Source organism: Mustela putorius, unplaced genomic scaffold (assembly GCF_011764305.1).
Source record: "Mustela putorius furo isolate JIRA1106 unplaced genomic scaffold, ASM1176430v1.1 tig00003962_pilon_pilon_pilon, whole genome shotgun sequence".
NCBI classification, from domain to species: domain Eukaryota; kingdom Metazoa; phylum Chordata; class Mammalia; order Carnivora; family Mustelidae; genus Mustela; species Mustela putorius.
The window spans coordinates 17899774-17920142 of NW_025422106.1; the positions used below are offsets into that span (position 1 = coordinate 17899774).

Genomic DNA, 20369 nt, shown 5'->3' on the forward strand with positions numbered 1-20369 from the left:
CTGGATAGACTCTATGCTTTTGTCCTTTTAGAGCCATGTGAATACTGATTTCAAAGTGGATTTTTAAAAAGATATTTCCTAGAGTGAGCAGAGAGGGAACTGGAAAACTTCCAACAGGAAGTTGGAATTTGGATTCTGGTTCTGCATTTTTCAGTACCAATCTGTATGATTTAGAGCGAGCCTCTCCACTCTTCCCTCTTCCCCCTCAGCTTCCTCCCCTGAGAGAGAAGGGGTTAAATTAGATTCAATATCTAGCTCCCAGCTTTCAGGATTTGCCAGTCCATGTGGAGCACTGGGTCTTAGCAGAGTTCCCTCCAACCCTCCAGAGCATGAGCCTATCGGTCCGTGAGCCTCTGGGCCTGTCCTTCTAGCCTCTGATCCTTCTCTGGTGGTTGTAGGCCCTCTTCTCCTTAGTGCTTAGTGCTGGTGAAGGATGGGCAACTGCGAGTTTGAATTCCAGTAAAATGAGGGTGGCCAAAAGTGCAAGACATATAGATAGATAGATAGATAGATAGATAGATAGATATCTGGTGAGTCTAAGAAAGAGCCCAGGAAAAGAGAGAACTAGGAGAAGTTAAATATAATACAAGAATGCTATGCGTTGAGTGGGAAAAGCAGCGGGCATGCCAAAGCATGGGGAAAGGTAAAATGGACCAGCAACTCCAAAGCCAGCCCCGTGGTGGAGGGTGGGAAGGGTGGGAGGCAAAAGTGTGCAATGGACTAAGACCACCATGGAGAATCTCCATCATGACCACTGGGCATTTGTTCAGGTCCTGTGATATGGCAGCCAGGCCTATGATGGCCACCACAGAGGCCACCAGCAGCATGAACTAAGGAGGTATCACATAGGACCACTAGGTTTCAGGCAGAGGTTGAAAGGGGAGAGGGGAAAAAAAAAGGAGAAGAAAGAAGGGGAAAGGAGAAGGAGGCAGAGTGACAGAGAGGCAAGGTCAGTAGAGATGGAAAAACAGATTTGGGTACACAGGTAAACCCACAAAAGCCCACCTGCCCCCTAAGATCAGTGAACCCTAGTACTGAAGGTCATATTGACTCATTACCGTGAGCAGCAGAGTCTAAGCAGGGCCAGCAGGAACCCATCGCTAGGGACCCCTCTCTCCACCCACCACGTCCAGTACATCTCAGAGCTGAGGGCAAATAAGGACCCAGAGCCATCAGAAAGACTAGGGCCAGGAAAGACCGAGGCCAGAGTAAAGGGCTTTGCAGGGCTCGGTGGTCACATTCTAAGGATGTTGACCTCTAAGTTACCACTTCAAGGGCAGCGAGTACAGGAGAAACCATTGTAGGATCTGGTCACATTTCTCCTGAGAAGAAAAGACTTAGCTCGAAGAATTTGCTAGGTAGGCAGACTGGTGGAACCCCATTCAGCATCGTTGTACTTCAGTTCTGTAAAGTATTTTGAATGGTTCCCATGTGCAGAAAAGATCAAGCTTAGTTGTGCAGGTCTCTGGAAATAAACTAGGGGAAATGGGAGAAATGAACAAAATGACAGATTCCAAGTCGATGAAAGGAAGAAGCTTCCAACACCGCCAGATGTTCCAGAATAGAACTGGTTCCCGGTGGACTGTTCCTGAAGGGGTGTGTAGGAGGGATTCCTGTAGCAGGAGGGAGCGGGGCTGGGTGGCCCCTCAGTCGCTTTCCGATGCCGAGCAGTAGGGACTAGGGGCAAACAGGAACATCGGGGGCCTCCCAGGAAGCTTGATCAAGTCATCAAGTGTCGGCCCCCAAAATTGGATCATAAAAACAGAAGATCACATTGACTTAAATTGACCTCCCCCTCCCAACAAAGTCATCTGATGTGAGGAAGAGCTTATGCTTAGCGGGGGTAGTCACATACCAGAAAGTGTGCTGTCCGTCCAGGAAGGAGGCTTTGCTGTCACTGCACACAAACATCACACAGAAGAAAAGGCCAGAATGCCAGGTGTGGGGCAACAGATGTTTTAGAGATAAACAAGAAAAGGGCGATTTTCTTGAAAGCTTATTATTGGGAAAATCACAATGCTAAATTCTAATTTCTTGGTGGAGAGGTTATATGGGTCAGCTCAGGCACTGCCTCGCAAATCTGTTTTTCTGGCCAAGTGAGGCTGCCAGATCGGGAAAGCTAATTCTCATGTGCTGTCATTCAGCACAGCACTGAGGGCAGACATGGTATGGGAAAGGGTTTGAGAGCACGGCTGCTGGAGCCACGGCCTGGTTCAAGGGCTGTGTGGCTTAGGGTGAGTAGTTCAACCTCTCTGTGCTGAGGATTCTCCTTCATCAAAGTAGAGAAAAGAATGATATTTACCTCATATAATTATTTTGAGCATTAAGTACTTAGAACACTTGTTTTTAGTGTAAATAACTTAGAACAGGCCCTAGTGCTTAAAAAGTCGTATATTTATTTTATTTTGTGCTTATTATTACTTATCATTATACTTTTGCAAGAAGCATGGTGGAAAGAGAAAATCTTGGACTTTGGAATGAGTTAGAGTTGAGTTTAATTCCTGCTCTCTGAGCTCTTGGTTCACAAATGTAAAAAGAGGACCAAAAATTCCTCCCTTGCAGGGCTGGAGTGAGGAATTAAATACGTTTGCATGCCCAGTTCAATGCATGACATACAGAAATATTCAAGAAATCCTAGTTCCTTTCACCTCCTTCTGTCTCAGTGTGCTTCCTTGTCAGGAAGGTTCCTAGCTTCCTTGTGCTAGGCACTGCGCTAAGAGGTAGGGACACAACTGTGAATGAGGTGTAATCCCTGTCCTCGAAGGGTTCATGTCCAGAAGGAAAGTCTGGATACACACAATGACAAGGTACTACAGCAAGGGCCATGACGGGCCCAGTTTCCTGGCAGGTGATGCTTAAGTTGGGGCTTTAAAAAAGAGTAGACTTTGCCGAACTGGTGGAAGTACTGGTCCGGGACATCATGGAGGTAGGGAACTCACTACATACATGTGCCACAGAGAGAGCCATCGATCCTGGTGGAGGGTCACTAGCCATCCCTGTGTCTACCTCTGGATTTCTGTGCCAAGACCCCAGGAGCCTCTGCAGGATATCCCGCCTCTCTCTGGGAAAGCAACCCATCTGGAGAATTATCAGGAAAACCAAAGGCACAGAAGACACTTGGGCAACCCAAATCAGCAGGTGTACATTTCAAGAGGGAAACTGCCAGAAAAGAAACAGCCCCCAGCAGCTGAACAGATCAGAAACATAGAATGCCCTAAAGGTTTCTGTAAGACAGAGCTCCTTGCCAGCCCAGAGTTAGGACTCTGGAAGACATTATATGCTTGCCCTGGCCACTTCTTTTGCAACTGTGCTGAGCTCAAAAGGTCATCTCACTTTAGCTGGTATGTGCGGCACAGTGGCAACCCACAAGACCACTAGGACTAGGCTGGGAGCACCAGGGGATGAGCCTCTGGTAAAAGCCCCACAAAACTGGCAGATTCAGAGCCTTCCCCCCAAAGCCAGCAACAGACAGTTCCAAGTACCCGCTGTGCACCACTTACTGCCAGGCAGCTGTGGGAGCAGGATTCCAGCCCTGCCCTCCAGGCGGCTGGCCCAGAGAGATAAGGCCATGGGCTGCAGTAGAAAGAGCCAGGGCTTTAGGGACTGGGGTGCCGAATCCCAATCCGTGACTTGCAGGCTGTATGACCTTGGGCATGTATTTGGCCTCTCTAGTCTCACCTGTGAAGTGGAGCTAGCAATACACTATGAGTATGTTTCATCCAGCCTTCAAAACACACAAAAGTGGAATATTACAAAGGTTAAATAAAAATGTCCCAAAGTGCCCATGGGTTAGCGGGAGCCCCTAAGCCTGCCCAGGAGGGAAGGGCGACATCATCAGCCCTCAAACTGTAGGATCCCAGGGGTGAGAATGCAGAGATGAAGACTCCTGTCCTGGGAAGTCACAATCCTCCCTCCTGCCCTTCCAGGAGAGCTGTGCTGGCTGTCTGCTCCAGGGCTGAGGGGCAGATCCTTCCAACCCAGTGGTGGGGGCACATAGCTGGGAAGCTCCTAAGAGGCAGAGGTCACCCCGCCCAGCACCTCAACACACATACTACATACCACATACCCAGACACACACGCAAAACACACCAACCCACACACCACATCCATCCCTACTGTTTTGGCACATCAACACACCCATTCATACCCACCACCAAGTGCACACACATGCGCCCACACAGAACACACACATCAGCCCAGGCACCCTATCCTACACACATCACACCCCCTCGGGTAGCCACAGTCCGTCATCTGCAAATAAGCTCACATGCGCGAGATACACAGAAATACCCGTTCACACATACACACGCACAGCCTACCCACACTCAGGGCGCGACACCCTCACACACTTGTTCACAGGCCCACATTACACAGAGGATGACTCTCCGTAGGGCCCATTTCCCAGCCTGGAGTGTTCTCGCACTTATCTACATAGGGCCCCACAACCGGTTGTACCCCACATTTCTCCCACAAGCCCGCACCCCCGGGGCACATCTGTGCAGCGCCTCCCCCACCCGGCAGCCGGCTCCAGCAAGAGGCTTCCCGCTCGGTGTGCAGCGGCCACAGTGGCCAGGAATTAAAATGCAGCGAGGAGGAGCCGGGCGCGTCAGCACCGCGTCTCCAGGAGCGCACAGCGCCCGCCGCCGCCGCCCCGCCCGCCCGGAGCCGTGGGGCCAGCGAGCTGAGGAGCAGGTGCTCTAAGCCCAGCCGCGCCAGCGTCGCGCGGCCGCTGCCCAAGTTCGCCCGGGGCCCGAGGAGGGCCGGGCAACCGGGAGAGGAGCGCAGCCGCCCTCGCCGCCGCCGCCGCGGGCTTGGAGTCTTGAGAGAAGGAGGCGCGGAGCAGCGAGTTCGGGTCACCCCGCCGAGAGAGGTGCAGCCGGGGCTCCGCAGTCCCCAGCTCCTGGCGCCGTTGGGGCAGGGAGAAGAACAGGCAGGGGGACAGCGAAGCCGACGTTTTCTGGAGACTCGAGGCTCCCCGGAGAGTCGAGGGGAGAAGCGACACTTTCCTCTGGCCGGAAGCCCGGAAGGGGCCCAGCAGCGAGCAGCCTCCCGCAGGACGCCCCGAGAAACCCCAAGCCCCGGGCGAAAGCGGGCGCGTCGTACGCAGGGCTCGGGCGCGGGACTTAGGGGAGCCTTCGAGGGTGTCGGCCAAGCGCAGCCCGCGGAGCAGTGAGCGATCTCGCAGGGAAGGGGACGAGCGCAGCGGCCGGCTGAGCGACCCCTCGCCCCTGTACACACCCACCCCACCCGCGGCGCCTGAGCCGCGGTGCGCCTCTGGGGGCGCTCGTTCCCTGGCGCCTTCTCTCCCGGGTCCCAGCACCGCTGGGCTACCGGCTGGGCTGGCGGGGCCCTTAGGGATGTCCAAAGCAGGCATGGTGGCCGAGTGGCTGCTCTCCCCGGACCAGCGTAAAAGCTGGGGTTAGGCGGAGCAGGGGGGACTCGGCGCAGGGTCCCCCGAGGTCCAAGACGAGGGGAGGCGGGCGCAGCGCCCGGGCACCGGAGAGGCGGCGCCCGGTGGGGCCCCTCTAGAGGTAGCGGCCGGGCCAGGCACTCTGCAGGAAGACTAGGGGCCCGGAGAGCCCGGGAGGCGCTCGGGAGAGGCCAGGGCCAGGGGCGGCGGGCCGAAGCAGCGCTCCGTCCCGGGCGGGCGCCCGCGGAGGCGGCGGCGGCGGCGGCGGCGCCGGGCGGGCATGCCGCGCCACCGGAGCTCCTTTCGGGCGCACGCTTCCCTGGCGCGGGCTGCGCGCGGCGGCTGCTGCTGCTGCTTCCACTGCTGCTGCGGACTCCCATGGCGGCTCCGCCCGGCCGGGGCTGCCGCCGCTGCCGCCAGCCGCGGGCTGAATGAATGAGCCGGAGCGGCGGAGCCCGGCTGCCCGCGGCCGCGCTCACCGGCCCGGGACGCTTCCGCATGGCCCGCGAGGAGCCGGCGCCGGCGGCGGTGGCGGCGGCCGGGCAGCCCGGGGGCGACCGGGGCGGCGAGCGCGAGCGGGCGCTGCAGGGGCCGGGGGTCGCCCGCAGGGGGCGGCCGTCGCTGAGCCGCGCTAAACTGCACGGGCTGCGGCACATGTGCGCCGGGCGCACGGCGGCGGGGGGCTCCTTCCAGCGGCGGGCGCTGTGGGTGCTGGCCTTCTGCACGTCCCTCGGCTTGCTGCTGTCCTGGTCCTCGAACCGCCTGCTCTACTGGCTCAGCTTCCCGTCGCACACGCGGGTGCACCGCGAGTGGAGTCGCCAGCTGCCCTTCCCCGCCGTCACCGTGTGCAACAACAACCCTCTGCGCTTCCCGCGCCTCTCCAAGGGGGACCTCTACTACGCCGGCCACTGGCTCGGGCTGCTGCTGCCCAACCGCACCGCACGCCCGCTCGTCAGCGAGCTGCTGCGGGGCGACGAGCCGCGCCTCCAGTGGTTCCGCAAGCTGGCCGACTTCCGCCTCTTCTTGCCGCCGCGCCACTTCGAGGGCATCAGCGCCGCCTTCATGGACCGCCTGGGCCACCAGCTCGAGGACATGCTGCTCTCCTGCAAGTACCGCGGCGAGCTCTGCGGCCCGCACAACTTCTCCTCCGTGAGTTGCCCTCCGCGCGACCCCGCTCCCCGGGCTTCCCTGCGCGCTCCAGAGTCTGTAGGCCCTCCCCGCCCTCCTCCCCCAGGGTAGGACACCAGGCCGTTGGCGGTGAGGTGACATCATTCCAGGACGCCAAGGCGGAACCCACTCTTGGGTCCCCTGAGCCTTGTCCTCCAGGTCGTGGGAAGTTGGACACAAGTGTAGGGGGAGTGACCTTGCTCACTTGTCCCGGCTTCTCTCCTTCCGGTGTCAATCCCCAGGCCCTCAGCTCTTGTCTTTATGGTCCCCTCTGTGAATGCTAGCCCTTTGTCCCGGACCTCACCCCTGGTCCACAGGACTCCTGGCAATTGCCCTGTGTCTGGGGTGAAGGGATGGGATGAGAGGGAAGCACGCCTTACTGGTGGGTTTGTTGTTTTGGGGAAAATCAACAAGAAGCTCTTCAAAACGGGGCCATCAGCAAAATCGCGCTGCTCTAAGCAGCTTCTGCCCGAGTTCCAAAACACTTGGAATCTAGGAGGACTTGGGAGGAAACGCCCAGAATATGAACTGACACTGAAACTGTAGCTGCTTAGGTGGAGAACTCAGCAGCCCCTTCTGCTGTTTTTTAAAATAAAGCCCTGTCTTGAGCATCCAAGGGAATTGAGAGCAGTGGACATCTGTGGGGTCCTTGACCCCTGGAGGTGAGTGTGTGTCCTGGGCCAGAGGAGCCATCCCCCTGCCTTGGGGAAAACAGCCTCGGAGAGATATTGATTCGAACACCCAGGGCCAGGAGAAGCTGTGCTTGGGGTTTGTAAACAATTTGCTGTGCTGGTTCCCCCATGCTGTGGGTCTAGATAATGCAGCTGTCAGACAGAAGGTATCTGCCTTGCACGGTCTGCCTTGGAGGAGTTCTTGTGCCAAGCCCCAGCGTGGCACAAGCCTGTCCAGTCATTCATGTGTAAACGCGCCTTAGGTGGGTTTGGGTTTTTCCACCAATGTGGGAAAGGTGGGCTGCGTGTTTATTTGTCATGCTCTGATGGTGATTTTACCAGCCCCTTTGCCTCCCTCCTGACAGTCTTGTATCTGCCCAGGTTCTTCCTGTTGCGGTAAAGGGATGCCACCGTTCCAACAGGTGGTGGCTCAGATGCCTGTCAGGCCAGGCCTCTGATTGGCGAATTGGGCTCGTCCTTGTCTAGGGTGGTGATTCTGGCTTCGGTCTTGCTCTCTTTGCATTGCTTTATGGAGAACAGCCCTGACTTATCCATTCCCTAAACACCCCTCACTTTCTGGGCTTTTCAGCCTGCCTTGGAGGAATCCCTAGCCTACTGGTTCCCCTGCCTGCTTCAGCAAGCGGAGGCTGGTAATGCATGCTTCCAAGTGACCTCCTTTCAGACGTCAAGCACAATGGTGACTTCTACAGAGATGAAGGAATGAGATGAGCAATGCTTTGTTTATGTTTGGCTGACCACTACCTAGCAGCCTCTAAAGTTAGACTCAAGTTCAATGTTATATTCAACTCTCAGCAACCCCTGAATTTCAGCTTCAAGTTGTGTAACCAGTCTCACCAAATAGAATCGTGCATGATGGCTCTACACGTGTGCAGAATTAAATCCCAACAGCCAGTGTTCACTTTTGACATTCCCACAACCCTGCATTAGCAAGGAGTTTTCTTCCCATTTTACAGATGAGGAAAATGAGGCTCCATGATGCTCCAAAGCTCAGAGCCAGTAAGTTGAAAGTTCAGCTTTGCAAACCATCAGATGCGTTACATGGAAGCCACACATAGCCTTCCTCTCTGAGCCGGGGCTTCTCTTCTATTAGAAGACCCTCTACATAGGACTCTTACCCTCCCCCACCCTACCAGCTCCCACCCCTTCTCTGAGCATGGCTGGGAGAATGGCAAGTGTAACCCCCCTAGGGGGTGCAGGTAGTCATAGCTTTGACCGCATGCTATGGGGGCCTAACCCACCTCATACGGTACCTTTAGGAACCACCTGACCTCAGTCTCCCCAGCAGGGATGGCCATGAGTTGAAGCAACCAGGACCCTTCCCACGGGGGCACACCCTTCTCTCACTAGCCTGTACCCTGCCTACCTTCAGCTGAAGAGCTTGCAGGCACCGCCCCCCCCCCCCAAGCAAAACAAATATCTCTATTCCACAAGGATGTGTTTCTGGAGACTCAAGTGACCCCTGGTGGCTGGCTTTCTATCATGACCCTGCACTGGGACTTTCCAGCCCTTTAACACTTCATGCTGTAGTTTTTTCCAAGGATCTCAGAATTAAAGGCTGCAGCATCCTTTTTCTCTGTGGAAGCCAGAAGCCAGGAGAGCGTCAAATACAGAGCAGACCTTCAGGAGTATTTTTCCAGTAACTACAAGACCCTGGCTCAGACCTTTGTTGTCTTTGGTGGTGGGGACTCTAGGGTAGCAGGTAAGAGCAGGAAGGCTGAAGCTACAGGGATGGTTCAGATCCTGAGATTACCACTTACTGTGTGCCATCCGGACAAGTGGCTTAGCCTCTCTGTTCTTTAGTTTCCTACTCCATCTAGTGGAGGTAACAAATATGTCATATTTGTTGTGCCTAGATGGATGGATGGATGGATGGATGGATGGACAGATGGGCATATGCATATACATAAAGAGGGTGGGCTCTTAAGGCAATGCTGGCCCCCATCAAAATGTTGCCTTTAAATGATACTTGCCTCCTACCTGGTCCGTTGACCTCCAGGTCAGTGCTCCCTCCCCGCCCCCATCCACCCCCTGTACTACAGCCAGAGTACTCTTTCCAAAGTTCTACTCAAAGCATATCATCCCACCTCTTAAACCCCTTAAAATCCCAGGCTGTCCTCAGGCTCGGCACCTGCACCTTGCCTTGCTTCTTGCCCCAGTCTCTCTGGTACCGCATACCAAAGCTCTGTGAACAGCTTACAACAGCGGGACCACCGCTCCCCAGTCCTCTCTGCCTTGCTCCCCGCGGTCCTCTGCTGCTGTAAGTGCTCCCTGCCTCCGCAACCCCACCCTGCACACACTGCTTCGCCTGCCTCAGGATACAACTCATCCTTTAGCATCCAGCCCTGGGGGCTCTGCTTGGGAGCTCATCCTGACTGCCTCACTCTCCACTTCCAATCACCAAGCAACTGATGCCTTCCTTCTTTCTACCTCTCTGCTGCCCCATTGAGGTGTCAGGCCTCACACCTACTGGTCTGTGTCTGTCCCTCCCTCCAGAGTCAACGTCTGATTTCCTCAACCTCTCCAGCACCCGGCACAGAGGCTGACACATAAATGTTGAGGAAAGGTCTGGGTAATGAATCCCTTCACCAGGTGCCCCCAAGACTTATTCTTGTCTTGGAAGACCCTCACCAAGACACTTGGCTTAGTTTCTCTAGGGAACACCAGTGGAATGCATTTCCAATAAGGAAATGCCCAGGCGGTTCCTGGGCATTTATTCCTGTGTGGGTTAGAGGCGGGGAGTGCAGAGAAGTATACCAAGCATTCCCCAAAAGCCTGTGCTTCCCAAGCCCGAAGAGGACCAGTGCAACAGGTGAAGAATGGGGTCTCAGAGGAAGCCTTTGGGGGTATGTGCCAGCTGGCCGCCAAAGTCTCCTTCCACCTGGCTAGTCTCACGTCTGGAAATAAACTTGGCCAGGGAGAGAGGAGTATTGTGAAGAGGCATGTCCGTTGGCTTTTATTCTCCGGTCCATTCAGGGTGTGTTTATTTGCAGCTCCTCTGTTTGTTACAGCTGTGAAAGAGTTAATCACTCAGGGGCAGGACAAAGCAGCTCCTGCTTTTCAATGCCCATGTTCTTTCTCTGGCCCTAGCAGAGGACCCCTGGCTCTGCTTTGCACACTCTGGCCCTCCTGGATTGTCCTGGGGGTGGAGGGAAGCGGCCTTCCCAGTAAGTGGCAGGACACAGAACTGTGAGGCTGAGATAGCTGGGACCAGGGCCTCCAGGGAGGGAGGGAGGGGTTGGGGACATGGGCTGACAGGGCGATCAGGGTCATCTTCAAGAACAAGGAGCAGCGACCCTCTCTGGGGGAAGGCATGGTTCAGGGGAGGCATCAGCCAGACCTAGCATGGGCCTCTGGTTCTGCCGCCTTCTAGCTGTGTGCCTTGGGCAGATGCTTGACTCTCGTACCTCTGGTAATAGTGCCTGCCTCACCCTGCTGGGACGAAGACATGTGGGCAGAGGCTGATTGTATGATTTGGATCAAGAGATTAGCACAGTCCTCATATCTGGGGGTAGCAATTATAAATTATTCTCAAGATATAATTATCATATCTTACCGTGACCACTTGAGTGGGGATAGGCTCATTTCCTGGTTCATTCACTCCATCAACCTGTGTCTGTTGAGTGTCAACACTATGTCAAGCTCTGTCCTAGCTGCCGGGGGCATAAAACAAAATAATTAATTATTAACATGAATATTACTTACGGCTAAGGTATGAGACGTGTGAACAGATGCCTATACAGAGTGCCCGGGTGCAATGTGGGCTTAGAAGAGTCTCCAGGTGAGACTGGGCACCTCCGAAGGCTTCCCGGAGGAGGTGACATGTAAACTGAGTCGTGAAGGCTAACTAGGATTTCCAAGGTAGAGAAAAGAGGGAGAGGGAGACAGCATGTATGAGTGTGAGTCCAGAGGTTGTGAAACGGTGAGGTTGAATACAGGCTTCTAGGCCCTGAGAATGGTTCGGGGTATCTGGAGGGAGGGGCCGGAGGCCTTGAGGAGGAGGAGAGCAGAAGTGTGATAACACAATGCTATGATGGATGCCTGGGGGTCAAACTACATTTTTAAACTTTGTAGTAAATCTCTGACTTCTTTCGCTTCTGGCTATTAGACCATGGAGGGTGCCCTCTGTGTCATCCGTGTCCCACCCCCATTCCTCACTCCATCAGGGCCATTCCTCCCTGAACCCTTCCCCTTTTCTTGCCCCCCCCTTTTGCTGGGGTCAACCTTGAGCCCAGATTTGGGTCTAGTCTATGTACCAAAAGCCAAGGAAAGAGCATTTGGTTTCATCACACTTTGTCCCAGCAAGTGGGCTGACTGCTCTGAGCCAGCGACAGAAAACAAGAAATCATTTTAGCAACATATTGTTTAAAATCAGCCAATTCGGTTGAAACGGTGCTAGGCCAGGCAGTCCAGTAGTTGTGAGGATGGATGGCTTTAGGGAGGCAAGAAAGATACTTCTGCCTTTAGAGAAAGAGGAGTAAACGAGCTAATACATGTAAAGTGCTGAGAACAGTTTCTGGCACCAAGTAAAGGACTCAATAAATGTGAGCTATTTCCTTTATTATTACTTGCAGCGAGCGATCCGAGTGAAGGACGAAGGCGAATAGCGTTGGGCAGCTGTGATGCGCCAGGCCCGGGCTGGGCACACTGCATGCCATCTCCGTTCTTGCAATAACCCTAAAAGGTTGTGTGATCACTCACATTTTACAGATGGGCAATTGCAGCTCAGGGAGGGACTGTAATCTGCCCGGAGTCACAGAGCCAGCAGGTGGCAAACCTGGAATCTGAACCCAAGTCCTCCGGATGGAGAAGGAGCAGCGGGGGTGGGAGGTGGGGGTGTGCTGGGAAGACGGAGCCAGCCTCAGCACTGCCCTGACCAGCCGTGTGACTTTGGCCTCAGGATCTTCCTCTGTGAAAGGAGGGCATGTGCCAAATGACCAAAGGGACTTAGCTGAGAAGTTCTCCGTCCAAGGGAGCAGTCAGGGGAAAATACGGCTTAACTACTGCAGATGGCCTGGGCTTTTCAGCCAACCGTCTCTTTTCTTTGCAGAGCTGAAACAGTGATTAAGGGGGAAATGTACAAGTTATTGAAGTGCTGGAGATAGGATGGCGATTAAACAGACATTTATACAAGGAACATGAGAAGAACTCTACCAGTGATTTTACTTCGGGGAAATTAGTTTAGGGAATCCAATGTAAACTCTACCCAGGTCTGCGGATATCCAAATGGACCGTCAGGTTGATTTTGATAGTGGCTGCTTGGGGGCTACTGTGGTCAGTCGTGAGCACTTCAGTCAGATGTCTGCCCAGTTGAGAGGGGCTGGGGGAGTAACCAGACCATTTGGTTTATACACCCATCGCTTTGACTCTCCTAAGTGGTTTGCTTGGATCAGCCATTCAGAGATCCAGCCAACCAACACCCATGGAGTGCCTAGTGAGTGCCAAGCAGTGGGCCACAAAGATGACAATAAATTTACTCGGTTTCTGGTAAATAGGCCTGCGAGGGGGTCAGTGTGCTTCATGGGGGTGATGGGGGCCTGAAAGGAGCTACCCGTCACACAGGGAGATGACCAGTCATGGGACAGCCCAGGATCTGGATTGTGCACCTGTCATGTAAATAGTCATGTCAATTTCACCAGCTTCGAATGGGGGTTATGGAACCCATTTTACAGATGAGAAAGCTGAGGCTTGAGAAGGCACAAAGTCACTGCTGGAGGGCAGCAGAGCCAGGATTCAAACGAAGGTCCATCCAGCCCCAAAGCTGACACTCTTTTTTTCTATGACCCCATTCTGCCAATGCTCAGAGATGCCAGTAAGTCCCAGTCCTTCCAGATAAGTTATCCTTCACCACCTTTCAAACCTTAGCTGGAATTCTCTTTCACTCTAAATTGGTGTGGGCCCCCGAAGTCATCCTGCGTTCCGAGGCCCGCAACAAGGAGCGGAGACGGCCGTGTATCTTCCCATTCCGTCAGCCACGCAGGGGGATCAGGCGTTGTGAAAAGTCTTTGTTTGGCCATAGTCCAAACTAAATCACTATTTTCATTCCTTCAGGGACGTTGGTAACTCGTAGTCTTGTCTAACGAAATGTTGCCAAACTGAGCTCCAGCTCAGACCTGCGCTCACAAAGGTGTAAGTCACCTGTCATTGGAACAGGACTCGGTGGTAAAGCAAACGGAAGCCACGAACCCCTTCGGGAAGTTTGTTCTCCTGAGCTTGTTGAGGATCTCCCCTCACACCACTGTTTCTACTACTGATTTGCCCAAGACATCTTTTCCTCGGATTCCACGCAGACGTGTTGAGCTCCTACTCTCTGCCAGGCACGCTTACATTCATTAGTTTATCTCGCCCCACAACAGATTGGAGAAAAAAGTCTTCTTTTCTCCCTGGTACAGATAAGGAAACAGAGGTACAAAGTGGTTTGCTAACTTGCCCAAGGTCAGAAACAGAAACTCTGAACTCCAGCTTCCAAAGTCCGTGCTCTTGGCACTACATCGTGGTTGATCCCAAAAAGAAACCCCAGTCCAGCTCTGGCTAGCAAACTTGCATTTCCAGTCAGTAAGGGCTTTATTACCAGGATAGGCAATCACAATACGCATTACCGTCTCATTTTATCCCGACAACAGAGGGTGTATTCGCCCCCTGTGGCCTGCCTGACTTCAAAAAGGGGAAGCAACTGGCCTAGGGTCACGTGGCCCAGGAAAAGAGTCAGAATTTGGATTCAGATCTCTTCGGCTCCTCTGTTCCTGCGCAGGGTGGGTGTAAGGGGATTTCACCAACCGAAGCAGATTTTCTTAGGGACAAAGCAGTGGGGCCCTGAGTGCCTTGCAGAAAAGGATCAGTGCTAAGACTGGCTACTGCAGAGAGGTGATGATTTCCTCCTTTATCTCTGCCCTGAGACTTCCTGCCTTCCCAGGCAGGGAAGTAGCCTTCCCAGTATATTCCAGTTAACTGTGGATGAATGGAGAGCACTCTAGGGCCATGCTTCTCAAACTTGAGCATACCCAGATTCCTGGGCCCCCCGCAGAGACCCTGATCTGCTGGGTCTGGAACAGGGCCCAAGCTTTGCGTTTCTGAAAGCTGCCACATGATGCAGATGCTGCTGGTCCGTGGACCACACTTGGAGAGGCAAAGCCCATCTGAGGGCTCCCTAAAGTCCCTTGAGTGCTGCAAAAAAGAGATCAGTGGGCTGTCTCCATAAGGCATGAGTCATTGGGTCTATAAACGTGCACGGGGAATGTGAATGTCCACTCTGGCATGGCCGGTGTCCATTAAACCAAAATGCAAAGGCCATCTGGTAGGCTGAATAATGGCCCCTTGAAATGGCCACAGCCTCCTCCCTAGAACCTGTGAATGTATTCCCTGGCATAGCAAAAGGGGATTCATAGATAATTAAGGGTTTTGAGATGGGAAGATTATCCTGAATTATCCAGGGGAGCTCAACGTAATCACCAGAATCTTTATGGGGGGGGGGGGCGGGGACATAAGGGTCGGAAGGAGACATCACCACGGAATCAGAGACCAGAGAGTCAGAAGACTCTGTAGTTCGAAGACACTACATTGATAGCTTTGAAGATGGAGGAAGAGCCCACGAGTCAAGGAAAGCAGGTGGCCTTTAGAGGCTGGAGAGGCAAAGGAAACATTCTCCCCCCAGAGCTTCCAGAAGGAATGCAGCCTGGCTGACAGCTTCATTTTAGCCCTCTGACCTCCAGAACTATATGCTAATATGTTTGTGTGGCTTGAAGGAATTGTGTCTGTGGTGGTTCATCTCAGCAGCAACAGAAAACTCACAGCAGCTTCCTCGGTTGTATAAAACTCTCTCTACTACACACCTGACTCCGCATATTGAACCAGGCTGGGTAGGTTTAGATCAGGGTGTGTTCCAAAGCCGAAAAAAATAAAAGAATCCAGGACAAACAAGCAGCAAGGCTTAAAAAAATAGTCAAGGTGAGGGTATTTAACTATGCCTATACTCGCGCAAGATTGGGAGTTTGGACCCCAGAATCTTAGAAAAGAGGTGGTTGGAGAATGAGGAAGGAGGTGGCGTCAGGAGTGAGACAGACTCCAGTTCAAAGCCCAGGTCCTCTGGATCCTAACTGGGTGACTGTCGGGAGTTGCTTACCTTCACTGGGACTCTGTTTCCCTGTTAGTAGAACGGAGATCATACCTCCCAAGCAGGCTGGTTGTGAAACTTACAGGCAACATATTAATCCATTGAAAAATTATTTCTTGAGAGGCAGCTCTGGTCTAGTCCTGGTGGATACAAGTTGAGTATCAATGTAGAACGTACCCCTGCTCTCTTAACTATAAAAGCACAGACGTGTAGGCACCGGCTACATGTAAGCTCTCACTGTCATCCTCCTTATCATTACTAACAGGTGACGCCCCTCACTTCCAAGGAAGACTTCCGGTCCCTGGAGGAATCATGTGCTAACAGTGGCCTCCTCTGTATCGTCACAGTCCCAGCCAGGATCCTCTTGTAGCTTTCATGTCACACCTCCATGGGTAGGTCAGCGCCTTTTAGGGTCGCTTCCCCCACTTTAGTACCCCGACCAAAGTGGAAAAATCAGAGAGGGCGAATGAGTTGCTCGAGGTCACCTCGAAAGTCCCGGGGAAGCTTGAAAGATCCTGAGGATGTCTGTGCTTAAGCCCATAGACGATGCTTTTGTATCACAGGAGTATCTGTTTCTTCCTCTGAGAACTTACTCTTTTCCCAAAATATGTATGCTGGTCATCCCCTTCTGATTCCAGTGGCATATCTGATCTGAAGGTTGTTGATGCTCTGATCTCTGAAGTGAAGGGTTTAATCTTCTCTTGGAACCCCTCCCAACGAAAATTATTTTCCCACTTTGAAATGGCACGGGCATCCACTGTGAACTCACATCCATAAATCTAAGCCTACAGCTCAGGAAAGCAGATGAGCTTTGATTCTGCTTCTCAGTACAGTCTCACAGAGCAAATTATGGCAAGAATTTGATTTATAGAAGCACCTCAAAGGCTCTGGAGTGAGACGCGTGTTTATTCACTTTATTACCGTTTATTTTACACTATCTCTTTATGCTCCCTGCACATGGATTTGAAAGACTATTTGGATAGATGCTTATGACCTGCCAGTTTGCACAGCCCTGTTGAGGAACATGGATCTCTTTGGCAATGCTGCCAACGGCTCACGACGGGGGTCCTTCTACCCGCGCAGATACAACATGCAGGCTTGGAGGCCCTGGCCCAGGGTTCTCGCCCGAACTTCCCCAGCTCTGAGCTTCTGAGGTTCTTGATGTATATCTCCAGCTGCAAGCCAGGGATGTATACAGTCAGGCTTGATTTAAGATTCAAATATCTCAGAACAGCTGGGGATATTTAACATCGCTATAATTACATTACATTTTTGACAGTACATGGAGTGAGAGCCTGTGTGTGTGTGTGTGTGTGTGTGTGTGTGTGTGTGTGGTTGAATATGCGATGAGCATCAAATATTTTAACCAGCCAGGGAAACACAACTGCATATTTCACACCCAAGTAGTTTTGTTTTTAAAATGCCTGGGGTCGGCGTCTCCGGCTCCAGTCCATTGTCGTTAAGTCTCTGGAAAGGCAAAAGCCCCATCCCTGTGGCCGGGGAGCTTGGTTAGCTGGGTCGCCAAGAGAAGGGAAAAGGCCGGAGTTCAGAGGGCACCCCTGCATGTCCGGGTGACCCGTGAAGGCTAGGATGTCACTCCCGTCCACTCTCCGTGGCGTGAAAAGGAAGCCGAGGGTCGGAGAACAACTGGAAACTTGCGAGAAGCAACATTGCTGATAAATGACAAAGCTAGGGTCAGCTCAAGCCTCTGTAGAGACGTGGCCGACAATTTGGGGGTCCTGGCTGATGGCAAGAGGTGGGACGGAGGAGTGGAAACAGGCAGAGAAGACCAACTGTGTGCCCACTCTGTGCCTCCCGTCCATCTTCCCCAGCCCTCCAGGATGCCACCCTTGGATCCAGTCCTGTTATGTCCATTTTACAGATGACAGAACCAAAACTCATAGGCAAGTAGAGAAGCAGTGATGGGGATCTGCACCTCACGTTCTTAGAGAATCACATCTTGGACAGTTGATTTCCCTTGATCCCTGGCTACCACTGTTGCCCAACCCACCCCACCCCCCTGCCCCTCCCCTGCCACCTGCTCCGAGAATCTTCTCCAGCCAGTGAGGTGGGAAACTCCCTATTACCTTGTCTGACCTCCCTCTCTGCTGGAGTCAGAGGTTCTCGGCCCCGAGTCACAAAGCCAAGTCACTTGGTTGCTGCTCATGCTTTTCTGGTTTCATGCTTTTGTTCAGACTCTCATTTGCCCCTGGACCTGGTCTGCCATCCCTGCCGGTGAGCCCCATCTGTGCTGCGGGCCGTGGGCTCAGATGGGTGCCAAGTATGCCTGGAAGGGAGCACCAGCCTCTGAGGATGGGCAGGGAGGGTGGAAGGAAGCCTGGCATCTCTGCCCGCACTTTTTTCTGGGGTCTGCATGTTTTTAACCACGTGTAGCTATAACTAATACAAACAAACACAGGAAACAAAAGTACTGTCTGAAAGATTTCCCACCTGTTCTGAGGTTGCCCCACTCCTCTGCATCTGGAAAGGCAGGAGGCTCATCCTTCCAACCAGACTCACAGCCTCTGCCTCTCCCAAGGCTCTTTCCTCTCTTGCTCGCTCTTTCTTTCTTTCTTTTTTTTTTTTCCCCCAAGATTTTGTTTATTTATTTGACAGAGAAAGACAGCGAGAGAGGGACACAAGTGGGGGCGGGAGTGGAAGAGAGAGAAGCAGGCTTCCAGCTGAACAGGGAACCCAATGTGGGGCTCAATCCCAGGACCCTGGGATCATGACTTGAGCAGAAGGCAGAGGCTTAATGACTGAGCCACCCAGGTGCCCCCCTCTCTTGCTCTTTCACTGCAATCCTTTTCATCTGCTCAGCTTGCTGTCATTAGACCATCACCTCCTGAGGGCAGGGGCGACGCTAGTCTTATGGCCACCCCATTCCTCATAGGTAACAAGGGCTCTGTCTGGATACCGACTAGCCAAAGCGGGAGAAAGGATTGGTACCACCAAAATATATGTGGACTCCTTCTGTTGTTCATGAATTCATTCATTGAAGAGTTGTCCAGAGCCCATGTGTGTGGGCTGTTGTGTTCCATATAGGAGAAATGGACAGGGCCCGTTCCTCACGGAGCTCACATTCTGGAGATCGTGCATGAGCTCCGTGACAATCAGAATGACCGTAAGGCTTGTTTAAGTATCCCCAGCCCCAACCCATGACTACTGAGTCACAATTTATGGGGGAGAGCTCTAGCAATATATTTTTAACACACATCTCCAGGTGATGGAGTTTAGGAAAACATTCTGTGATGAGAGGTGTGGCACAGATAATATAGAAATAAATGAGTGAACGTGATGGTTTCGATATTAAAGACAGTGAAGGCAAACCAGTCAAGGACCCTGCACTAGGGAATGGCTGGAGGCTCCATGAAGATGGGGCTAGGGAAAGGACTGATTCTTCTCCAAGGAGATGGCATCTTTGCTGAGAAAGAGAAGCCAGTCAGGGATCCAGGGAAAAGCATTCACGACAGAGGGATCAGCAAACTAAAGGTCTTGGGGATGGAATTAAGGGGTGCCTTCCTTCCAACTCTGGAAATTCCAGCTCCAGTAGCTCCATTCTGTTCTTTGTTCTGTGAGTACATCTGGCTTCTTCCAAAATGGAGCTGCCTCTCTCACCCACACAATGTGAGAGAACAACATGATTCTAGCGGTTCTGGAAATATTGACCTTCAGAATGCTAATGCAATGTAGCCTTAGGTCCTTAGGCTGAGCTCGCTTTGGAAAAAATAACTCTAAGTAAGCAGAAAGAAACAAAAACAAAACACAGTCTCAAGAATCCAACTGCACATCCCCATCTAAGGGCAGCTCAGTGAGACCAGCGTGGCGGGGCCCTTTCTTTAGAGTGCTACGTCCTGCCTAATTAGTGCCATGTTCCTCTGCTGATTCATCTTCATGAGGGCAACGTCTGCTACCTTTGACTCCAAGATGGATTTTCCTCATTCATCTTCTAAGGTGTCAGGTCCGAATGGCTGGTTGTCCACACTGAAAACAGGCCCCTTCACGGACCTTTCTGTTTCCCTGAGCCTGTGTATTTTCCGCCTCTGTTTATCTCCATGACAACTGTGTGATCGAAAAGCAAATGTAGGGGCGCCTGGGTGGCTCAGTGGGTTAAGCCGCTGCCTTCGGCTCAGGTCATGATCTCAGGGTCCCACATCGGGCTCTCTGCTCAGCAGGGAGCCTGCTTCCCTTCCTCTCTCTCTGCCTGCCTCTCTGCCTACTTGTGATCTCTTGCTGTCAAATAAATAAATAAAATCTTTAAAAAAAAAAAAAAGAAAAGAAAAGAAAAGCAAATGTATTGTTCCCATTTAACAGGTGTGATAGGAAGGCTCAGAGGGGGAACTGGGTTGCCCAAGGGCATCTGGCTAGTACCAGAGCCAGATCAGTCCTGACTCTTGCTCTGATCCTCCCCCTGCCCTCGGTGATGAGTCACACCAGGGGGATAAAAGCCTGTGCCCTTCCACAAGCCTCAAGGTCATGGTCACCTCCTGGGGGAAATCTTCCACAATACCTCTGGAGGGCTTTGCAAAACCTGGTCAGGGAGTTAAACTCTCAGCTAGACGGTGTCTCGGTCACCTGCAAACAGAATTTCTCAAACTTCAATAAATTAACTGCCAACCTTCCATAACAATCACAGTGACCCGTGCATGTCACTGGTGTTGCTGGGGCACAGACCACATTTTAAGCAGCGGGGCTGTAGAAGGTGGAAGGGAAAGGCAGCGTGGAGTAAGAGAGGAAGAAGGGACCGCCTTGTCCTGAATCCCGCCCTGTCCAGGCTAGACTCACAGGAGGCTGCTGCTACTTAGAATTACAGTCAGCACAAGGATTGGTAAGTCTCCATTACAGATAACTCTTTCCCTTTGTCTTTATAGGAGACTGAAATAACTAGTCATTTAGGGAGACCGTGTGAATGGAGAAATGACAAGGGAGTGGCAGACCTCCAAAATGAGTCCCCTCCCCCCGCCTCCGCCCGACATTCTGCACCCTCTCCCGA

At 52.8% G+C, this 20369-nt stretch overlaps 1 protein-coding gene across 2 annotated transcripts in view; it reads left to right on the forward strand.

Annotated features, from left to right (window-relative positions):
• Positions 1 to 20369, forward strand: part of ASIC2 (acid sensing ion channel subunit 2) — a 962539-nt gene that overhangs the window by 704691 nt on the left and 237479 nt on the right. Inside the window, exon 1 of one of the 2 annotated variants that reach the window (XM_013053586.2) lies at positions 5846 to 6559. The exons of the other annotated variant lie outside the window; for it this stretch is intronic. Within the exon in view, the coding sequence (XP_012909040.2) occupies positions 5846 to 6559 (714 nt within the window). Of the gene's footprint in view, positions 1 to 5845; positions 6560 to 20369 lie in introns of those variants that run through there. 2 annotated transcript variants of the gene reach the window in all.